The 24,529-nt window shown below is 40.0% G+C and overlaps 1 protein-coding gene across 5 annotated transcripts in view; it reads right to left on the reverse strand.

The window, feature by feature from the left end:
* Window positions 1-2,359: 2,359 nt before the first annotated feature.
* yif1b (Yip1 interacting factor homolog B (S. cerevisiae)) overlaps window positions 2,360-24,529 on the reverse strand; it is a 31,797-nt gene continuing 9,627 nt past the window's right edge. For all 5 annotated transcript variants that reach the window (XM_060923352.1, XM_060923350.1, XM_060923351.1 and 2 more), the window contains 6 exons: window positions 21,584-21,688; window positions 16,964-17,042; window positions 10,309-10,366; window positions 7,949-8,104; window positions 4,669-4,762; window positions 2,360-3,059 (listed from right to left, as the gene is read on the reverse strand). In XM_060923352.1, the coding sequence (XP_060779335.1) occupies window positions 2,904-3,059; window positions 4,669-4,762; window positions 7,949-8,104; window positions 10,309-10,366; window positions 16,964-17,042; window positions 21,584-21,688 (648 nt within the window). In that variant the 3' untranslated portion in view covers window positions 2,360-2,903. The remainder of the gene's footprint in view (window positions 3,060-4,668; window positions 4,763-7,948; window positions 8,105-10,308; window positions 10,367-16,963; window positions 17,043-21,583; window positions 21,689-24,529) is intronic.

Below are 24,529 nucleotides of genomic sequence, written 5' to 3' on the forward strand. Positions count from 1 at the left end.
ACGGTGGTGTAGTGGTTAGCGCTGTCGCCTCACAGCAAGAAGGTCCTGGGTTCGAGCCCCGGGGCCGGTGAGGGCCTTTCTGTGCGGAGTTTGCATGTTCTCCCCGTGTCCGCGTGGGTTTCCTCCGGGTGCTCCGGTTTCCCCCACAGTCCAAAGACATGCAGGTTAGGTTAACTGGTGACTCTAAATTGACCGTAGGTGTGAATGTGAGTGTGAATGGTTGTCTGTGTCTATGTGTCAGCCCTGTGATGACCTGGCGTCTTGTCCAGGGTGTACCCCGCCTTTCGCCCGTAGTCAGCTGGGATAGGCTCCAGCTTGCCTGCGACCCTGTAGAAGGATAAAGCGGCTAGAGATAATGAGATGAGATTTTTGATTGCATAATATTGCCTCCGAAAGATCTCAAGTTGAACCAATAACCGGGGACATGCACTAACCAATTTTGAAACATTTAAAATATCTTTATTGATCCTAAGCTGAGAAATTGTTAAAGTAAATCTATGTGTCTTAAATTGATTGAAAAGCTGCTGTATTTAAATCCATCGTCTGTGATAAAACTCTTACAACTGGACAGCCAAATTAGCAGCTAGGGCGAGTTTATATCAAGTCTCTTTTAGAAATACTGTATGATCCCAGCAGTGTAGCATTGATTTATTTACAGAAATCTACAATCATGGTATTTTGAGTATAAAGTGTATAAATGAGTATGAAATTCTAACAGCCTGCATGATTGTGTTCTTTACTTTCTTGTGAGGGAAGACATGTTAACAATTGACAACAAAAAAAAAAGCAAGTATAAATGGATAAAAATGATGCCACTGCTTTAATCTCATTATCTCTAGCCGCTTTATACTGTTATACAGGGTCGCAGGCAAGCTGGAGCCTATCCCAGCTGAATATGGGTGAAAGGCGGGGTACACCCTGGACAAGTCGCCAGGTCATCACAGGGCTGACACATAGACACAGACAACCATTCACACCTACGGTCAATTTAGAGTCACCAGTTAACCTAACCTGCATGTCTTTGGACTGTGGGGGAAACCGGAGCACCTGGAGGAAACCCACGCGGACACGGGGAGAACATGCAAACTCCGCACAGAAAGGCCCTCGCCAGCCACGGGGCTCGAACCCGGACCTTCTTGCTGTGAGGCGACAGCGCTAACCACTACATCATCGCGCCGCCCACCACTGCTTTAATAAATTAAAAAAAAAGAAAAAAAAAAGTTGCTGTGGCCCATGAGGAGAAAGAAGAAGAAAAAAAAAAAAAAAAAAAAAACACATCAGGACTTCCCGTGATTGTTTTCCAATCAACTTCTTGGGTGCTAAGAATAATTGCAGTTTACATCCAGCAACAGCCCGCTGCCTCGTCATTAACTTATTTTAATTTTAACAGCACACCCCAATCCCCATTATTTTATTCCTTGCATGAAACACCAAACTCTTTGTTTTCCCTTGCTGAGCCATGTTTTACTTTTTGTCTCTCTCTCCTCTTTTTTGCCTTCTGGTACATGATCATGTTGCACGAGAGCAGGCTTGTAGGACTCGGACGAGAGTCCGACTTGTGCCTTAATTTTAAGAACTCGTGACTTGGACACTGATGACTCGGACTCGTGCATTAACTGCGCTCGGACTCAAATTGGAGACGAAGACTCTGCTTTTGTCTTTATTTTTTACCACATGCCATAATTTGGCATATTTATGTCTACATTAATTTTCTAGTAATTTTGTGCAAGAGAATGCACAGTCACCTGTTCATACATCATGTTCAGGAACAAACAAACATTAATGATGCTAAAATGCCTGGAAAGAACGCCCCTAGGATTGTCCGCCTTGCTTATACAGACTTCTCGTGCACTGCTGTGTGTGTTCTATATGTAGAACTACTATTGAGGAGACAACCTCGAACTTCAGTTGTCATTGGGCAAGACTCCACCCAGAGTGGCACGGTATGTTCATTGCCCTGTTGATAGCGGGGCTTGCTTGCTGACTGATGAACTAGCTAGTGTTAACCCTCTCTCATGTTATTTGCCCTGTTGATAGTGGGCGGGGCTTGCTGAGCAATGAACAAGCTTTTTATCTGTAGCCTGTTAACTAAAACGGGGCAGTCAAGCAGTAACTTTAGCCCAACACAGTAGCAGAGACGGTTTCATATAAAGGCAGCAACAGCCGCCGTCAAACGGTGCAGTTGGAGACTTAAGGTTTAGCGACTCGACTACAATACTGCATGAGTGTATGAAAGCCTTCACAAATCCTAGGCTTAACCTGACATTTTAAAGCTACAACCCCTTTTCCCATAAATTAAAATCTGTTCTCACGTCTCATTCCATGATATCTGGAGGAAAAGAAGAATACAAATTGTCTGTTTTAATTATTTAAAAAAAAAAGTCAGGCTTTTATTTGCCAAACAAACAATCCAAACTGATCCTTTAAAGTAGTTACGTACAGTTGTATTTTGTTTTTAAAATCAGTAGCAGAAAAATGCATATACATACAGATACAAATGAACAAAGTCAAAAACAGAGACACAACAGGCCATTTGGTGCCAACAGTTACCTGGCTGTAATAATCTGTGCAGACTGGCTCAAATATACATTTTCAGCCTGTGTTTCAAGTGTTCACATTATTTAAAAAAAAAAAAAAAAATCATGAAATAATTGCACTCATCATGCACCCAAAAAAAAACCCCTCCACAAAACCATAAAAAGCATTTCTTATAAACATACAAGTAGAAAGTAACTGAGCTATCCATAGCTGCTATTGTACTATGAGCCTTCACGATGCTTTTCATTTGTGCGAATTGATTCCCCTTGTTTAAAGTCTCTTCTGAGGAGGACTGAGTGAGTTTCAGTCCTGTCTGAAGTGTAGTGCCTTTTATCGTCACTGCTCGCGTTACGTAGCTCCACTTCTTACCTAATCAGGTGGAAAGTTAGCCAGTACATGAACACAGGCTGTGCTCCAGCGATGGCCATGGTTAAATACATGCGTAGCTGATTCTTGGCTCCACGGACCAGAACGCCCTCTGCAGCCGCCTCGGACAGAATCTTTAACCTCAGTGTTCGGATCTACAGCACACGCAGATAAAAACACGCATAATTCAGCAGAACATAAGGCTGTGTCTTTGAGGTCAACATGAACACTGTTACATTAATATGAAGCAGCTCGTTTGCGGAATATCACTTCAAGTTCGTTACAGTCGGACAAAATGCAACACTTGTTCTATTACCATCTACACAGCCTGTTCAAGGCAGAAATCTTACACCTTTATTCCTCCTCGCATTCTGTCTAAAACGTCCGAATGTGGAACAGTGGGGGCGTGGTGAGCCAGAACAGTTGGTGCTATTATATTATATATGAACGCGAGTGTTTTACTGGGAAATACGCCACTTGTATTTTTCATACGAGCTACATCCGGGACATGGAGAACCAAAACCGTGGCATAAATCTCGGTGTGTCACTTGAGGAAATCAATGAATTTTGATAAATTCAACCTTTTGTTTGTGAACGTGTCTATATAATAAAAAGAAAAAAATAAAATCACACGGCTTGAAGATATGAAGTTTATCATCTTGTGTTGAAAAACATTTTTCATAAGCAATATATGTCATGGATCTGAGCAACATATTTAAATAATATTGGCTGGTGTTGAGTGGTATATCGGATATATTCCATTCAGCTAGCATGTTGCTGAACGAGTCGAAGACAAGTTCCAGGATTGATTATACATTTTACCATTACATAATTCAAGACCATTACGTTTTACACAACTTAAGCTTAAAGGATAAAACTACCCTGAAATACTTATTCTTTATGATTTACATCCTCAATATCACCCAGGATTTATTGCCTCCACCTCAGAGGTTATGTTTTCAGTGCAGTTTGTTTCTCTGACTGAGCAGGGTTGCACAAAAGATCATGCTAGCTGAATGGAATATATATCTGAAATACCATGAAAAAAAAAAAGCCAGCCAATAATTATTATACATACACATTCCTTTTGGGTGTTCAACGTGTCTTTCTCTTTCAAAATTCTCTCAAAATCTTCCGTATTTAACGAAGCAAACCTGGCGGCCATGTTTGTTTACAAATTGTCGCAGTCGCTCGCTAGCACGGAAGTTTTACATGTCCGACATGCGACATGTCATGACAACCATGCAATATCGTAAACCATATTCAACGCTCATTCTCCATTGGGTAGAGTGACGTAATACACGTAGGATAAGTGATATGCTAACAGTATTGCATGCTATCAAACCAAATGAATGAAACCCGCTAGAAGGGAATAGAATACATGTTTTTATTCCATCGAAAAAGTGCTCTGTATGTATAATAATTCCTGATATTTCACTCCGATGATGTCATTCTCAGCGTTTTGCTGCTGACTAGACATGCGTTGTCAAAATGCTGAACTGGTTCAAAATTCTTTTGGTTAAATTGCATTTTTTTTTGTGGATGTGTCCATATAATATAAAGAACATTACACGGTGGCACGAAGATATGAAGTTTATCATCTCGTGTTGAAAAATGTATTGCTCGATGATAAAAGATGATAGCTAGATGAAAAGTGATTTTCCATACCGGATATCATTCATGATCAAATCATATGCAGGGTAAAATAAGAATAACAAATCCTGATCTCATCAGCAAATACAATGAAAATTACTTAGCACTGACCATAAAGACAAAGATGGAAGCACAGCACCAGAATAGCGAGAGATAATATCCTGTCTTTCCAAACAGGAGCCCAGCTAACACACCGACTATCATCCTGTGGAGAGAAGACGAGATTACAGCAAACACTTCCAGGTGCAACAATATTACTAGATTTAAAGATATTTCCAGGATTGATTAGATTTTATTTTAACAACATTACATAAAACAAAGACCGTTACATTTTAAACAACTTATGCTTAAAGGAGAAAACTACCGTGAATTTTTTTATATATAAATTTACATCCTCAAATGTTACCCAAGATTTATTACCTCCACCTCAGAGGTAATCTACTTGCAGTTTGTTTCTCTGACTGCAAGTAGGATTGCAGAAAACCTACTGACCCAATTTATATGAAACTTGGTGAAAGGGTGAAGCATGGGCTAAGGAAGAGCCCAGTAAATTTTGCAGCAGATCCAAGTCACGGAGCCGAGCCACAGATTTAGCTTCACTTTTCACTAACGTTCTGAGATACAGGATTTGGCCTTAGCGAAACAACATTCGACGATGCCATGCATCTTAAAATCCAGTCAATGGCAGTAAAATTCAAATTATAACAAAAATAGCCAATGTAGAAATACAATGCCTCTATAATCACAATCCACATTCACAGGTGCCATAATACAGAAAGCAGTCGTCATGAATCACTCAGGGAAAATGGCTTGAAAATGATGAAGCCACTTAATTGAATCTGTGTGTGAAACAAACGGGCTGCACAATCATGTTTTGCAAATATGACTCAAGACACAAGGTTGCGTTTACAGATCACTGAGGAGTTGACTATTGCGTTTAGCAGAAGTTCATGCTCTCCAAGTGCCCTTACAGTTTTGTAATGGCACCAGGGGAAATTAGCCCTCGCTTCATTTGTACTTCGACAGAGCAATGCAGCAGTTTCCAAATTTCAACATTCATGGTAGTACCGTCACTTCATCACGCTGTCGTTGTCATGTCATAGACAAGCCAAGCCTGTACTGTAACTTATTGCAAGTGTGTCGCATTGCTGCACTGAATTTTGGATCTCAGAGTCAAATGTTTGTTGCCTCCAAAACTTTTACATAATATTTCACACGAATATGAAATTGAATGATGGCGGAACATGGGAAGTGAAAAAACAAGCTCTTGCTCTTTGGAGCAAGTAGTGAAACCTAGCCACTGTCTCAAAAAAAAAAAAACCAAAAAAAAAAACCAAAAAAAAAAAAAAAAAACACCCCTCAAAACCCAGCCACACTTCTTTCACACCCCTCTCACCACAACTCAAATACAGCAGCAACCAACAAATCACAACCAGAATCGCTGAGCTCAAACATATTTAAAAAAGTGTTTCAGGGTAGATTTCCTTTAAGCAGCAGAACAGAATGGGGAACTCTAAAAACGCTCTATTGGGCGTGGATCACTTTCAGTAAGCAAGTGTGCACAACAGGACGCTATACAATTTTAGGAAGCCGTTTCTTTAACGTCGGTAATTTCTAGTGAGAGGTTGACATACATGGTCAAAAATATACACGTCATGGCAATAGTGGGCTTTCAATTTTTTTTTGGACTGTTCTTTATCCATGTACAATTTTGACCCTGTGTTGATTTCAGAAAAAAAACAAAACAAAAAAAACCTTAATTAAATCTTGTGCACAAAATTCTTTGCTTTGTTTTCTTATTCTATAAACCTTATACAATCATTCTGCCACAGAAATAGACTAGAGACCTGTGCAGGTCTGAGCTCAGCCTTTGACTGACTGGGAGATAGAAGCTACTGTATAGTACAGAAATAGAAGAAATAGCCCACTGTTGACGCCAGAATTCGAACTCTCATTGCAAAATCTTCCTTTCCTGGACGGCACGCTAAACCAGGGGTTCTCAATCTTTTCTACTTTAAGGCCCTAACGAGTCAGGGCCCATTAACAAAAAAGATCCCCAATTATTTTGACTCATCTATTCTATTAGAATCTAATAATATATGATAAAGTGGAACGCAACATCACTCCCTATTACAGATGGGAGCCCAGGAATTAAATAAATGCAATAAAAACAAACTGTTTTTAATTGTAGGTATTATATTTAAAACTGGATGGATGTGCCAAAAGCCAACACAAAACCATGCATGCAGGGCATTCTCAGTCAAAAAGGATTAATGATCAAAAAGTGGCGTCTGGTCCATTAACACAAGAACTTATTGCCATGTTTGTGTACAGAAAACAAGCAAGTTATTAAAACAAAGTACACTCAAAAGAAGTGGATATGAAACCATTCAATGGGATTAGATCCTTAAACGCTAACAAAGAAGGATTTTTCCCACGAGTTGGAAAATTACCCATCCGTTGAGTTCCCCGACATCTCAAACTACTGTACCGAGTGCTGCAGACATCGTTCTACACGGACAGACAGATAAAAACCTGGAAGAGCATAGAGGCGAACAACTTTTTATATGCGGCTATAGTAAAGATCTGGGGATCAGGACACTACGAGATAGATGGCAGTAGACGGATCTAAATGCAGGAAGGGTGTTTATTAGCAGGCGTGATATTTACAAAGCAAAACAGAAAGCAAAGTATTTAAACAGCATTATGAATAGAAACAAACGTGACAGTGGTATGTTTCGCAAAGCCTCGGTATAAACAGCATCTATAGCTGCACGTGCGTAATGCGCTCAAATCAGTATCAGGTGTTTTCCATAACGACCAGGTCCCAAGTGTGCGCACAAAATGCTCGGTGAGTGTGCATGGCCGCTCGAGGCCAAAAAGGTGCGACAGTCAAGTGTTCACCTTCCGTGTGAACGCAATTTTTAGCTCACATGTATATTGCCACCAAAATGCTTTGTTTTCGTCGATAACCCATTGCAAAGCATCACCAGCTGTACTGAGACCGTAGCTTAATGAGGCGGATGTGACGTCGGATGCAACCCAGCAACTGTACCCTACTACGAGTAAAATTAACTACCCACTAGATTGCACTAGTGGGCCACGGCCCAGTGGTTGAGAAACACCGCTCAGCCATGGACGATTACATCGTGAACTGAGGTTATGTAACGTTGCACTTACATAGTAAGCAGTGGCACTACACCACGACTGTGGAATTGCTACCTGAGGCTGGCACCGCAATTACATTCTTAAACACACTCGAACTCGGTTAAACATACACATACAGACAGGTGCCTCTATAGGCTAAAAAGTTCAAAAATCATTAACAGCCCAACTTTGCCATAGAACTCATGATTATTTTATTCAGTCTTTAATCAATCGGCCACCTTACCCAACATATTTGTATCCGGAAAAGGCCACCAGATCGATGGTGGTGAGGTCTGTGTTCACTGTGACCAGGTAAAGGCTCAGGAGAACGGCAAGAACTTCAATAATAAGCCAGATCAGAGCCGAGCTCGCCTGCATCCCCAAGATCTCAGGGGAAAACCTGAGTACAGACACACATCCAAAGGCATTTTTCAGTAATGTTAAAAACAACAGAGCTGTGGAAATCTGGTAGAGATTTCCGTTATCCAACATTAATGTTGTTGGATATCTGGTTTCAACACACACACACACACACACACACACACACACACAAAGAAAAAGAAAAAAAAAAAGGGGGGGGTCATTAAAAATTGTTTATATTGACAAACTGCTGTGGTATAAGAGAAATAAAACACTCTGGCTTATAAATTAAACTTCACAGTTAACAGTTATGCTTTGAATCATTGATTATTACATATTTTTATTGAACAGCACTCCCAGTTATATTTTATTCCTTAATTAATTATCACTCTGGAAGTGCATTCAGCAAAACACATGTAGATGTGTTAACACTATAGATATCTTCAAAGCCTGAGCAACAAATTAGGCAACGTTAAAGGGGAAGAAAGGGCAATATATACGGTTGCTGATGTGACAAAGTAACGTATTCTTAAGTATTCTATCAAATTTATGTACTAGAAAACAACGAAATATCTTGGTAATTGTAAATATAATAGTCGGTACACTAAACCGCACAAGAGTCGCCATTTTTAAAAGACCGTGACGTCAGCCCTACCCACTGCACTAGGAGAGAAGCGTGTAATTATGGCGTCGGGCGCATCAACTGAAAGCGACAGCTCTGTCGAATCGTACGAAGAGATCCCGCAAGACACACTGCAAGCAGGCTATGGCTTAGAAGGGTACCAGTTTGAACCTAGGAGAGGTACTCTCGACTCCGGTGATGACGAAAGAAGAGAAGAAAGCTTGAACTCGCTTGGTGTTTTTCAGCGGAAACGAGTGAAAAGACACGTCTGGAGGATCGTTATGCTTTCCATCGGTCCTGTTATTACACCCGAAAGCAACACACTGTGGCATTGTGTAGCCGATCACTTACAATTCATCCTACTTTCCGATTCACACGTGCTATTCCCAACCTCAATGAGCCAACACAACTGGGCACATACATACGTCATGAGTGTTACGCAGAGAAAATGAACATGCATTCTGATTGGATAAAATTAATATCATGGCGGGCTGTTCAAACTGCGGAAATAGTTTGATCGAGCTACTTTCAAAACACTATAACTTTCCAACCTTAGAACAAAAAACTTTTGTAAGTCTTGAATAAGGTTCGTCAATGTGTGTTTTATTGTTATATTTACTCTATATATTGCCCTTTCTTCCCCTTTAACTACATTAACCAAGTAGACAAGGTTAATCACGAGACCAGTTTTGACAGCTTTTAAATAGGATACAGCATACTGAACACGCTATCTGACTAACTGGCAAAAAAAAAAGGACAGTGTGCACAGACTGTCGTCTCCGATTCCGAAAAATAGAAGCCGCCTTTATTTGGTCACATATACAGTCCTGTGCAAAAGTCTTGGGTATGTGTGAAGACATGCTGTCGACCAAAAATAGCTTAAAGATGATGAAATTAAATGTTTAAACATTTAAAAAAAGAACTATGAACAACAGTAAGCCATAATAAATGAAACAAAGTCAATATCTGGTGTGAGACAACCCTTTGCTTTAAAAAAAAAAAAAAAAGGCTCGGGTACAATGAGTACAGGCATTGAGCATAAGGAAATGAGCTGTAGGTTTTACTGAGCATTTTGCAGAACCAGCCACAGTTCTTCTGGACACTCACACTTCCTTCTTAATTTTGCAGAAAAACCCAGTAGCCTCCATTATGTTTTCTTTTTTAATCTGAAAAGTGGTCTCTTATGTAATGTGCTGCTCAGATACAAACTTTTTTTTTGTTTTCTGCAATATTCAATTTTGTGTTAGAAAATGATCGTTTGGAACTCTAAAATGTCTTTGTACTGACTTGATAATGTAGAAGTCATAAAATAGAAAGTTTGTATGAAGAAAAAAAACCCCACAGGGTGCCGAAGACTTTTGCACAGTACTGTATATTGCAGCATCGTGAAATTCTTTTCTTTGCATATGTGAGCTTGGTAATAAGTTGGGCTCAGAGCATAGGGTCAGCGATGATATGGCACATCAGAGCAGAGAGCGCTAAGGGCATTGCTCAAGGGCTCAGCAGTGAAAGCTTGGCGGTGTTGCGGCTTGACCGCTTGACCAATAACCCAGATTTACCACTGCACTAGCGAACGCGGATCTATTACAAGAGTGTAGAAGTGCGCAGAAAACCACTCTTACCGATTCTGTGTGCCAAGGGCCAGGCCTGCAATCAGGACATATGTGATAAAAGCCATTGCTGAAATGATAAGGGGATAAGATGAGACAGAATCAGAACACGGCATGCGTACAATATAAGTCTTTTTGCATGAAGCTTAATAATTGGACAATAATCTATTAAGGCTGACAAAGCAAAACAAGTAGAGTGACAAAAACTTGGTACTTGATCACGCCTCCCTATACTTTAATACAAGCACCAATCCTATCAGGTAAGGACACCACCAGTGTATAGAGTTCCTGCCAATTTTAACCACTGGGTGCAATTCAGCGAGAGTTTGGGACAGATTTTGGTGTGCCATCTAGTGTTCCAAATAATCCTATGAGACGGAGCAGCAAAGGGTTCTATGGTTTGATACCCAACAGTCACCATCCTGCAAGGTTGGAGTCTTGCCAACTGACTGTTTTTGTGACTACTGAGCAATAATGTACCATTATTACCAAGGGTGTTATGTTTTGGTGTGGTTTGTTTGCCTGTTTGACTTGAAGCAGGATTGTACAAAAACACCTACTCATTCGATTTTCCATGAAACTTGGTGGAAGAGTGTAGCATGGGCTAAGCAAGACCCCATTACATTTTGGAGCAGATCCAAGTCACGGGACAGATCCACAAATTTAGTTTCAGTTTTGCTAAATGATGCGAGACATGGCATTTAGCCTTTGCACTCAATGCCATCCATCTTAAAATCTAGGAGATGGCAGTAAGCTTCAGAAGTGGAAAAACAATCAATCAATCAATCAATGTAGAAGTATGACTACTACATGTCACAATCCACATTCGTGGGGACCAGTAACCCTCTGGGATAAAACACATAGGCCTAATTCTAAAAGTTTTGGAAATATAGCCAGACATATAATTTCATTGCGGTTGTGGAGTTGTACATCATAGAAGAGTTGACCCTTGTTCTTGGTGGAGCTCTGCGCTCTCCAAGTGTCCTTCTAATTGGCAAACGTGATAATTTCTTCTCTCCGGGGAACCGTAGTGTATGTACATTGTCATTTTCATTTCATTTATTTATTTGCACAAAACAAAACAAGAATAGACAATAATCATAAAATCTACATGCAGGAGGAGGGGAGAAGCCTAAAAAAATAAAGCTTCTACTAAGCCCTCCTCCTTTAAACTGCTTAAGTAAATAACAATGATATTAATCAACTAAGAACGCAAATAAAACAAAATTCAAATACAATACCATACAATAAATTTAAAAATAATAACCTAACAATATATGATAAACACTAAATTAGGGGTGGCACGGTGGTGTAGTGGTTAGCGCTGTCGCCTCACAGCAAGAAGGTCCGGGTTCGAGCCCCGTGGCCGGCGAGGGCCTTTCTGTGCGGAGTTTACATGTTCTCCCCGTGTCTGTGTGGGTTTCCTCCGGGTGCTCCGGTTTCCCCCACAGTCCAAAGACATGCAGGTTAGGTTAACTGGTGACTCTAAATTGACCATAGGTGTGAATGCGAGTGTGAATGGTTGTCTGTGTCTATGTGTCAGCCCTGTGATGACCTGGCGACTTGTCCAGGGTATACCCCGCCTTTCGCCCGTAGTCAGCTGGGATAGGCTCCAGCTTGCCTGCGACCCTGTAGAAGGATAAAGCGGCTAGAGATAATGAGATGAGATGAGATGAAACACTAAATTACAAAACATTTTATCAAAAACTCAGAAATGTCTAGGGTAGGAGAGGAGATGTTTCTTAAGGTTCTGTTTAAACATTATTATGGAAGTAAAATTTTTCAGGGGAAGATCATTCCATACATGGACATTTATATTGCACACTCATTTGAGCCATAGAAGTTCTGAACAGGGGAATGTGTAATTGAGTGCTTTGTCGAGTTTGATATTGGTGAAACTGAATTAATATTTAAAAAAAAAAAAGTTTTCGAACATAACAGGAAAATTGTTAAGAAATTGAGCTGTGAAAAGAGCAAGTTGAAATCTATTAATATCTAAAATATTTAAAATTTGAAGCTGTTTGAACAATGGTGAAGAGCGGGTGTACAATCTGGAACCAGTAGCAATACGTACAAATCTTTTCTGAAGTAACAATAAAGGGTGAAGTGAAATTCTGTAAGCACACCCCCAAACAATATTGCAATAAAATCAGGTAAGGGTAGACTATTGTAGATAGTAATAAAGATTCTCTGAGTAAGAATGTATCTAATTTTATCCATTATCCTGATAATTTTTGATATTTTTTTCATTAGCATAGCAATGTGGGCCTTCCAAGTTAATCCATCATCAATAATTATACCAAGGAATTTTGCCTGACTCTGTTGGGAGAGAGGAAAATTCTTTAAGTAGATTTTGCCTTTATTACTATTATAAATCTTATTTTTACTACAAAAGATAAGGTAATACGTCTTTTTAACATTGTTGGCTTCAAACCAAGTAATGACCTTTTCTATTTCTTGGTTGGCCAGTCTTATTAAAGAGTCAAAATCCGAGTGCGACAGAAAAAGATTTGTATCATCGGCAAATAGAATGAAGAAAATAATCGAGGATGCTTCTGCAAGATCACTGATGTAGATAAACAATAAAGGTCCCAGAATTGATCCTTGAAGAACTCCACATTTTACTATTTTGCTTGATGACATGATTTCATTAATAGCTACATACCGCTGCCTGTTAGAGAAGTAACTAATAAACCACTTAAGTGCTGTATCATTTATGCCATAAGCTTTTAATTTACTAAGTAGAATAGCACGATTTACCGTATCAAACGCTGTAGACAAATCTAAAAAGATTCCTATGGTGTATTCTCTGTTATCAAAAGCCTTTGTAATTTTATCCATTAATTGCATTAATGCCATTGAGGTAGAATATCCCTTTCTAAAACCATATTGATGGCTTGTACAAAATATATATAATTTTCATGAAGATGTTTCAAAAGACGACAATATACAACATTTTTTGAGAACCTTTGAAATGCGTGGCAAAACTGAAATCGGGCAGTAATTGTTAACTGAGGTAGAATCATTGCTTTTAAAAATAGGAATTACTTTTGCTATTTTTGCTGCGTTGGGAACCAGGCCATTTTTAAGTGACAATGTTAGGATATACGTAAGGGGAGATATAATATGGGGGAGAGATATCTTTAGGATTTTTGCACCAATTTCGTCATGTCCAGCAGCAGAATCTTTCAGATTACGTACTACATCTTTAACTTCAGCCATGGATGGTGGTTCAAATGATGTCAGTTGACTATTAAAATGTATTTTAATGTAATCAAGAGGGTCTTTTGACAAAGTGGGAATTTTGCTTTCTGGAGTGGGTCCAATATTAAAAAAAAAAATCGTTGAATTCTTCACAAATCTTGGTTTTATCTATGATAAATTCAGTATCATTTTGGATTTTGTGTGGGGCTGCTTTTATTCTATTGTTGCGATTTAACAAGTCATTAATTACATCCCATGTTTGCTTAACGTTACTTCTAGCTTCCTCAAATTTGTTGCAGTAATATTTCCTTTTCGCAGTTCTTATAATATGATTTAATTTGTTTTTGTATTATTTATATGTATACTGAGTCAGAAGTGTTGGGGTTCTAATATACTTCATGTAGAGTTTGTTTTTCTTCTTAATAGACTTAAAGTGCATATTCTGGACCAATTTCGCTTTTTTTTTTATGTGAAAGTATGTCCCTTTACACACTCATCCAGAAGAGTAATTTTGCACAAGGCCATCTGTCTACAGCAGAAAAAAAAAAAAAAAACCAACAAAACGCGTCTGGAAAAATCCCAAGGGAGTCTGGAGCCAGATTCATGACGTCACCTGCGGAAGCGCCAGCAGGCTGCGCGAGCTTTGCACAATTTCAGCGCACAGCCTGTGTAGACCAAGCGCTCCCATTTCTCTCTCGTTGTCCGGTCTTTTGGGAAACAATGAGTACTAATCCCATCAAGATTGGTGTTGCTATACCCTCCTACGATACATCTGTTAACCATTTTAATAATTACGTGATAACGTTGAAGAAACGTAGGATTCAGAGGGAGGTGTCCCGCACGTGATGTCACGAAAATCTAAGTTTCCCGGGAAATCCAAATGCCAAGTTTTTTCAGTGGACGAATTCGCCTCAAATGGCTTGATTTCAACTGAATTTTTCTGGTATTGCGTAAGGTAAAAAAATTGCAGAGAATGTGACAGATATTTGACCAAAAGTTTAATATAAAATAGGAGAATTACATTGATCTTGCTCCTGAATTTACCCGTGATATACACTTTAAGCAAACCATGGGTCAGCCATGGTTTCCTATGAAAATGTGAGCCAATTTTTGTAGATTTCATTGGATATGATTCGTCAAACCAAGAACTAAATTTGTTTAAAAATTTGCCGCAGACCTTTTCTGTGTCAGTCTCATCTAAAACGAGGTCCCAAGATGTATCCGATAGAGATTCAATAAATTTTAGTTTATTTGTTTCGTTAATTTGACGATTTAAAAAAAAAAAAAAAAACTTATATCATTTAATGGTTCCTCTATTCTAGATATCAAGAAAATCTGAAAATGATATGATATAATTTCAGGTCTGATGTGTCAACGACCATGATGCCAGATGCATAGTCATCATTTAGTGAGTTTGTATAGAAATTTTCAATTAAGGAAGAGAAGTTGGAGTTATTCTGGTAGGTTTGCATATTAGAGGGTAGAATGCGGAAGAGTAAAGGTTATTAAATGTGATCAGTGGTGGGGGAGTGCAAGTTTATATTAGTCACCTAGGATACAGCAAGTACTTCTTTCTTTGTTAATCTTACCCAAGCATTGTGTTAATTGATCATTAAATTCCTGAACATCTGTATTCAGTGGACGATATACACAACCAATGATGACTTTTCCCCCTTTTCTAAAGTTTGTACTAGTTCAATGAAAATGCACTGTGTTCCAGATTCATCAGTTTCAAATTCTAAATAATTTCTCTCTACATATGTTAAATCATTTTTTTTTACATATAGAGAAACCCCACCCCACCTTTGAATGTCTGCGGTGATGAATGTTTTTAATAGCCGGGTATCTTGTAATCACTCAGTGCGTTTACATGCACATAGAGAAAATCGAATTTCTGCCGTAGCTCAACTGAAATCGAAGTTCTAAATGCCATGGAAACACCTTAGCTCGGCTGAAATCGAACCAAACTGGATTTCTCATAATCGAGCTACGCGACCTAGATTATGCGATTGTAGCCAACCTACTTAGTGCATGTAAACCCTATTGAGCTACGTAGTCGAGCTACTTACTTCAGCACTGCCCCTTCCGGGAGTGACGAGACCACAAGCGGGAAACAACAGCCTCGGTCGGCATGACAACAGTAGTAGAAACGTGCACTTCTGGAGCAATGAGGAGATAGAGTTCATGCTCATTCAGCTTAAGGAGTTGAATATATATCTCGATGTTGCTGTCCTCGTCGTCGTTCTTCTTGTGAACACGGAACTGATAACTTTGTTTATACTCTTGAATAGCTCTTCTTCATGACGACGACCGGAAGTGTATCAACACGATGGGGCGTGTAGCGCCACCTGTGGCTTGGGTGCACAATGTACCTCACACAATAGCTCGATTTCCTTGTGTGCATGTAGGATTGGATTTCTCTGGCACCCCTGCTGGGACCCTTAGCTCGATTACCGACAGTAGCTCGATTTGGATGTGCATGTAAATGCACTGACTGATGGTATTTTCAGTTAGCCAAGTCTCGGCTATGGCAATTACTGAGAACATATATTTCAAAGAATACAGATATTCATTGAGCTCCTCGAAGTGACATGGAAGGCTACGGACATTTATATGAAACATAGACAAAAAATTACATTTACTTGAATTACATATGTTCATAAAAGAATAAATTGTAAAGTACTAAGTGTTGTTCTTATTTAGGCTATAATAATTGTTAAAAAAATTTAAATCAGGATCTAGAGATGAGAAGAGAGTGTTTCAGTAATATTATCATTCAAGTCAAATGGGTTAAAAACTAGAGAACTTAAGTCACTGGTGTCTGTTCCGGGTAACAGAGAAGATTCTTGATCAGTTGTGAGGTTCATGACTTGTTACAGGTGATGTACAGGAAGGTAATGCTGTGTCCGTTCCGCTAAGATTTGACATATTAAGTGGTTCTAAGTGTGCCTCTGGGTGGGTGTACGACTAGGCAGTCAAATCTGAGGAATGCAATCTTGCCATGCTCTCTCGTTGACCGCATCTCAGGTAACAGATTCTTTATTTTCTGGCGTACAGTATCAGAAAAGTCTTCATTGATGTAGATGCCTGTTCCTTTCAGATTTTTGGCTCTTTGTAAGATTGATATAATGTCGTATATAAATGTCGCTTATTATATACGTAAAAAGTTTTAAATGGCGATTACATGAAAGAGATGTTCAGCACTTTATGGTACATAAAAGTTATTTCAAAATGTACAACGCAATTTATCTGCATCAGTAAAAACCTTTCGATGGAGAAACAGCCTGGGTCCTCTCAGGTAAGTGCATGCTATAGATTGTGATAGACGAACCATCTAAATCCACAGTTTCATTTGAATATACAATACTTAGTAAACCACTGACTTAAATCATTCCTGTCTTTTAAAGGATGTCACTTCATGATCTAATATGCGATTTGCTATGAAATATATAAAATAACTTACCGGGAATGTACAGGTCCGGAGCATTAACATCAAAGCGTGGAGCTACTGGTGTGTCCTTCTGGTAACTCACCTCCCAGTTCTACAACAAAAGCACTGATGAGACAACAAAGACCCAGATTCACAACAGCTACCTAAGCTTATTACGCAGGGCTCCAGACTAACTTTTTGACCTAGGAGCACTGTGCTCCCAACCCCTAAAAATTGGACACACCAGCAAAAATCTAAGTGCACCACTATAAAAGGTTGGGAGCACAAGCAAACGTCTTTACCATACCAAGTATTACTCCTATTAATCAATGTTAACAACCTTCCATTAAGTATTTGTATAGATTATAAAAGAAAAAGCCCACATTGATAGGTGCAAAAGAATTGGTAATGTGTGGTATTTTAGGTGGTTCTTGGGGAAGAAGGACAAATCACACCATTTGTTACAACCAACTGCTTTATTCCAGACTTGAACCTGCAGTCATGTCCAGGCATAACACTGATGTCAAGTCAAATACACAGCCAGGCATACTGACCTGACAGAACAGCCTATAGAGTGGTACACAGGCATACTGACCTGACAGAACAGCCTATAGACCCTTCTCGCATGACGTCATCGCGCCACGAGATTTTGGTAGTCGCCATATTGGAAGACCAAGTACACATCTATGCAAGTACACATCTATGCAAGTACATACATACATAAAACAAACTACACCTGAAATGTAGCCAGGGCCGGTTCTGCCCTAATCTGGACCCGGGTGCAACATTGCGCAACCCCCCCCCAAAAAAACAAAAACACACCAGTCTAAATCAGGACAACCAGTGTTCGAACTACGGGGGTACTCGGGGGATCCGAGATCCCCTGAAACAGACATGAGATCCCTTGAAAACATGATTTGGGAAATGTTGGGGGGTCTCTAAAATATTGGCAAAATGATGTTTATTGACATAGCAATCGTGTGTAACGGGAAGCATTTGCATATCCGAAGTGTTGTGTTTACATCAAAGATAAAATAAACCGATATGACAACGACTGCTGCTGCCAGGTTGGTTGTTGAGTAGCCTGACTGTTTTTTTTTCTTGCGTGTGGTATCATTGTTGACGCGAGGTTGTTTTTTGAACATGCCAATGCGGACACGATTTCCCCTGATGAGTTATGACTTCAGATGCGATGCGTGTGTGGAGGTGTGGAGTCCGCGTGATATGTGCGCAAGATAGGCTTCTCATGTGTTTGTTTGGAGATCCGCGCTCCGAGACAAGCGCAAGCACCCCCCAGGGAAATAAAGGGACCCCCCGAAAATATAGGCATAGTTCGAACACTGAGGACAACCATCACATAACTATAAACATTTTAGATCAACTATTTTAACTAAATGGGCTATAATAAATAAGCCTGCAGGCAGCCACGGCGGGCTGCCTCAGAAAAGTAACCATTCAATGACAACTGAAAGCCTGCAGCCATGGCAGGCTGCCTCAGAAAAGTAACCATTTGTCCTACCTTAAAACTCGTTTTGCATTTTCTGCCTCCTTTTTTGTATTTTCAACCCTGTGTTTATTTTCTTTCCTTTTCTGAAAACCCGATTTGTGTCCAGACATTTTGTTCTGCTACCAACGATCTAACTCGTCAGGTCTCGTCTCTCGAGTCCGCGATGAAGGGCAACAATTGATACATTTTTACAAACAGCCAATAAACAGCCAATAGGGAGGTTGCAACGTTCAGGCTCTCCTTTGCTCACAGACACTCAGTAATGCACTTATTCTCTGTCTCCTGGCAGAAAGCTCCTTAGTTTGCTCCCCTTGTGTCTCAATCACAGCTGGTATCCTGAAGAACGACTTCTTTTCACCTTTCCCATCAGCTTTGTTGGAACACCCTAACACAGCACCAAAGTTTACCATTGTAGGTTTATGATGAATCAAGTGCCTCGTGGGTTTAAATTCCACGCGCTGCCGTTATTTCCCCCGATCAAGAGTTTGTTGGTCTTCCAATATGGCGCAGGGTCCGTTTACTTCCGGTTTCCGGTGACGTCAGTGGGAAGGGTCTATAGAGTGGTACACAGGCATACTGACCTGACAGAACAGCCTATAGAGTGGTACACAGGCATACTGACCTGACAGAACAGCCTATAGAACACAAGTCAACTGTTGAAAAAAATAGATAAACAAAAAATGATAATAGCTGGCAGAGTCATGTGGAACTCTGCAATGGAGCGCATCATCTCGTCTGAACAGAGACCACAGGGCCGCAGAAACTTCTGACCAATCATACACACGCTTACTAACCGTGTTTGTTGTTTATCCTTATCAATCAGCTCCTTGATTCGCTGATTACGGTCAGCTGATCGTTTCGCAAGTTGATTCGCCAATCATGATCAGCTGACTCGCAGGATGCATTACATCATGGAAAATTTCTTGGAACGGCTGGCACAGCACTAGTGCTACTTCTGGGTTTTGCGTAGCAGGCGAATGGCACGTGTCAGCCGGCTGGGGAGTTATAAAAATTAATTTGATCGCGTGTTTCTGCCGGGGACTTGGTTTTCGCGCTTCAGTCAGCCAGCCAGCATGAAGCTTGTTTTTTTTTCCAGATGGCGGCTTTGTTCTGCAGCCATTATCTAGGCACAGGCCTTAATTTTTGCTCATTTTTTTTTTTATTGGCGCACCGTGCGACCGTGATTTCAAATATAGTCGCACCCTCAAAATTCTAGTCGCAAGTGCGACTAAACCAGTCGCACTCACGAGCCCTGTTACGGCACATCAAGCCAAGCTTACTGTATTTGTTGAGAGAGGAATACATAAAACATTATTTATTAATTATGTCCCTGGTGACCATCCCACCCTTGTATGGTTTTTGAACATCCTGGCCACTAATTTGATTGGTTGACAGAGCTCGACATTAAGGACTGCCCAATTGCCTGGGGCAAGTGAAACATGCATTCGGGCAAGTGGGATATGACCCTGACATGCCCGACTGGGCAAGTTGGAATGAGCATATTTTATATAAAAATGAAAAAAAAAAAAAAAAAAAAAAAAAAAAAAACACACAACAAAAAAAAAACAAAACCCATGCTTCATCATGACAGACCGGCTCCACCGATTCAGTTACAGGTTGCCAGGTCTGTATAAAACACCCACAACGTACACACTATAAAATCATTTTAAACTCAAACATTATCCTGTCTGCCATGACGCAGCATGGGAATTCCTCTGTATCCAGGAAAGGCCTAGTCTTTGAGGAGCAAAGATGGGCTGAGGATCTCCAGTTTGTCAACAAATGCATGAGAAAATTATTGAAATGTTGATTTCACCCTCTACGGTGCATAATATTCAATGATTCAACAAATATGGAGGAATTTCGGTGGGTAAAGGGCAAAGGCGCAAGCCTAAGCTGAACACCCATGATCTTTGATCCCTCAGATGGCACTACATCAAGAACTGTCATTCACCTATAACTGATATAACCACATGGGCTTGGGGTTACTTTGGCAAACCTTTGTCAAGCTACAATATGAAGTTACATCCACAAATGCCACTTAAGACCATAGAAAAAGGAAACCTTATGTTAACGGTGTCAAAAAGTGCCGTCTGCTTCTCTGGGCTCAGAAGCAATGAGATTATAAAGTAAATGATGGATGTCATTTCTCCTTACTTAGTTAAACAGTTCTTGACATAATATGGATTACTACAGTTGTGGTGTGGAATAGAGCTATTTACTGTATTATTTTTATTTATCATTTGATCTCAACCACATTAAGAAGGCAAGAAACCTGTCCACTAATTAACTTTTGACGAGGCAAAGCTGTTAATTGAAAAGCATTCCAGGTGACGATCTCATGAAGCTGGTTAAGATAATGCCAAGTCTGTAAAGCGTCATCATGGTAAAATGCTCAATACTTTAAAGAACCTAAAATATAAAACAATTTAACACTTTTTTTGTCTCATCTCATTATCTCTAGCCGCTTTATCCTTCTACAGGGTCGCAGGCAAGCTGGAGCCTATCCCAGCTGACTACAGGCGAAAGGCGGGGTTCACCCTGGACAAGTCGCCAGGTCATCACAGGGCTGACGCATAGACACAGACAACCATTCACACTCACATCTACGGTCAATTTAGAGTCACCAGTTAACCTAACCTGCATGTCTTTGGATTGTGGGGGAAACCGGCGCACCCAGAGGAAACCCACACGGACACGGGGAGAACATGTAAACTCCGTACAGAAAGGCCCTCGCCGGCCATGGGGCTCGAACCCGGACCTTCTTGCTGTGAGGCGACAGCGCTAACCACTACACCACCGTGCCGCCCCACTTTTTTTGTTTACCACATAATTCCATACATGTTATTTCATAATTTTGATGAATTCAATATTGTTCTACAATGTCAAAAATAGTCAAAATACAGAAAAATCTTTAAAAAAAATTCTAATTATTAAAATTTGTTCAACTTACACGAACATGGAAAAAGAAAAAAAAAAAAAAAAAGCAAATACGCAGCAAACTAAGTGCCTGTGTGTGAAGTAGGGCAAGGTTAGCATTGTGTACAGCTCACATCCGGAGAATTTCGGTTTACATAGACCCTCAGGTTGCAGGTGTAAGTGTGTGCAAGTTTACCGTACATACCACAGAAGGAACACAGTCATACCTCATGCATATAGGGGAAAACCAGCAGTCCCAGCTTCTTGCCAACATAAACGGTGTCCACAGCAAAATAATATTTCAGTTTAGAGATGGGGATAAAACGGTCAAGCTGTGAATTTAGAGAGAGTTTCAAATGTCAAGCAATTTGAAAAATAATTATGAAGTCTAACATTTTTTTATCATCATCATCATCATCTGTACTATTACACAAGCATTGTCAGTGTTTTCCCCAGAAAAAAATTAAAGCCCTAAATTCTGGCATGATAATACACAGACAATTGAGTGCCAACGGTGCGAAATGAAACTAGGGGGGGTTCGGGGGCATGCCCCCCGGAAAATTTTTTTTTTTGAAAATAGATGCTCTCAAGTGCATTTTCAGGGTCTCTGAGAGGTTTTAGATCCATGATTATAGGATAGATTTTAACATTGCTTCAATGATTTCTGACCTAAATAGTATTAATGTAAACACATTTGAAATTTCACCTTAAAGTTCAACATGCAAGTTAAACTGTTTTGTTATAGATTACTGAGGTATATGATAGATTGAAAATCTACGGGGATTCCTTAATTATCTATGATCAAGTAGCGTTGTAACAAAAATGTGCATGAACAGTGGTTTGCTCCAGCTTATGCAATCCAATGAAGAGACTTGATCATCATGACCTCCTGTTGATCACAAAGGGATCTGAACCTAAGAACTGCCACCTTAAAATAAGTTGCTGTATTAGTTTTTTTTTTTTCTTTTTTATCAGACATCTAGTTTTTGGGTTTGTTTACCTGACATGTTTCGACGTACGACTGTCGTCTTCCTCAGAGTGTCACCGGATGTTATTGGTGACGCATCTTTTATCAGCTGATTGATTGATAAAAGATGCATCACCAATAACATCCGGTGACACTCTGAGGAAGACGACAGTCGTACGTCGAAACATGTCAGGTAAACAAACCCAAAAACTAGATGTCTGATAAAAAAGAAAAAACAAAACTATATTTAATATAAGACATAATGAACGTAATCGAAAGAAAAAAGAAGTTGCTGTATTACTATAACTGTAATGGTTTAGAATGTTTCTGATGCAATTACCGTAATATATGTGTAACTAAGATACACTGAAAAGAAAAGTAAGGCAGCTGCATATTATAAAGTTTAAATTTTTGCACTTTATTAAATGGGCTAGATTAAGATAAAACATTTAAAGGAAAAGAAAACTTAATTCATACATTTAAGTTTGCAGAAAGATTATGTACTTATAAACACGTTCATGAATGATAATAGACTAGGTTAAACTTTTGCGATTTAAAATCAGTCGGCTTTGTCCATCTGGTGGGGGACAACATCGGCAGCCAATGAGATCGCTTATAATGAATCGGAAACTTCCGGGATGTCTGACGTTTTCTTTCGATATTTTTATTGGACGGTTTGAACACGCGATCTTGACACAGCCAACAGATTAGTTTGTTTACATCATACCATGCGGACATATTACTTTGACAGAATCAACACAAACATTGGGAAAAAAGGCCGCTTGTTTGACACAAATATCAGTCAATATGTAAATGGACCTGTTATTTGCTCTCCTATGCATCTCGTTACTTGTGGGTAGGAAATTTTAACGTATCGGTATAAATCTAAGCGTATCGGATTTTAACTAAAGCGACTAAGCATATCAGCAGGCAGAGCAAGCGTATCGGGCCCGACACGCTAAAACGCTTTGGGGAAAAACCATGATTGTTGTTTTTTTTTTTTTGCTGCATCAGCAACATTACATTACTCAAAATGAGTGTAAAATCACAAGTTATTTTTCTTGCTGTACCTGATCCAACTTGGGGCCCTACTTGTGTGATCATAACATGCTTCTATACCACGATGCAATCCTAAAACAGTCCCATATACAATTATCAAAGTCAGTCTTTAGAATAGAGACCACAGAGAGCACGGTTTCATTTTTCAGTAATGAGCTGGGGGATTTTTTGCATTAACCACAGATAAACCGAGAAATGGAACTTAAAAAAAAAAAAAAAGGAAAACGTCACTCAGGGTTAAGAAAAAGTTGACTTTGAAGAATTAAAAGTTGATGTTAAATATAGCCCATCCATCCATTATCTGTAGCCGCTTATCCTGTCCTACAGGGTCGCAAGCAAGCTGGAGTCTATCCCAGCTGACTATGGGCGAGAGGCGGGGTACACCCTGGACAAGTCGCCAGGTCATCGCAGGGCTAACACAGACAACCATTCACACTCACATTCACACCTACGGTCAATTTAGAGTCACCAATTAGCCTAACCTGCATGTCTTTGGACTGTGGGGGAAACCGGAGCACCCGAAGGAAACCCACGTGGACAACATGCAAACTCCACACAGAAAGGCTCTCGCCGGCCGCTGGGCTCAAACCCAGGACCTTCTTGCTGTGAGTCAACAGTGTTAACCACGACACCACCATGCCGCCCATTAAATATAGCCATTATGTATTAAATATACTAATATACTACATACTTGAAGAAAGTGACTTTCACGTCACATTTATAACATACTTCTAATGTTAGCTGTTTGTGGCAGTACTTACCATTAAATCTATCTCATCTCATTATCTCTAGCCGCTTTATCCTTCTACAGGGTCGCAGGCAAGCTGGAGCCTATCCCAGCTGACTACGGGCGAAAGGCGGGGTACACCCTGGACAAGTCGCCAGGTCATCACAGGGCTGACACATAGACACAGACAACCATTCACACTCACATTCACACCTACGGTCAATTTAGAGTCACCAGTTAACCTAACCTGCATGTCTTTGGACTGTGGGGGAAACCGGAGTACCCGGAGGAAACCCACGCGGACACGGGGAGAACATGCAAACTCCACACAGAAAGGCCCTCGCCGGCCCCGGGGCTCGAACCCAGGACCTTCTTGCTGTGAGGCGACAGCGCTAACCACTACACCACCGTGCCGCCCCA

The sequence above is a fragment of the Neoarius graeffei genome, chromosome 6 (assembly GCF_027579695.1).
Source record: "Neoarius graeffei isolate fNeoGra1 chromosome 6, fNeoGra1.pri, whole genome shotgun sequence".
NCBI classification, from domain to species: domain Eukaryota; kingdom Metazoa; phylum Chordata; class Actinopteri; order Siluriformes; family Ariidae; genus Neoarius; species Neoarius graeffei.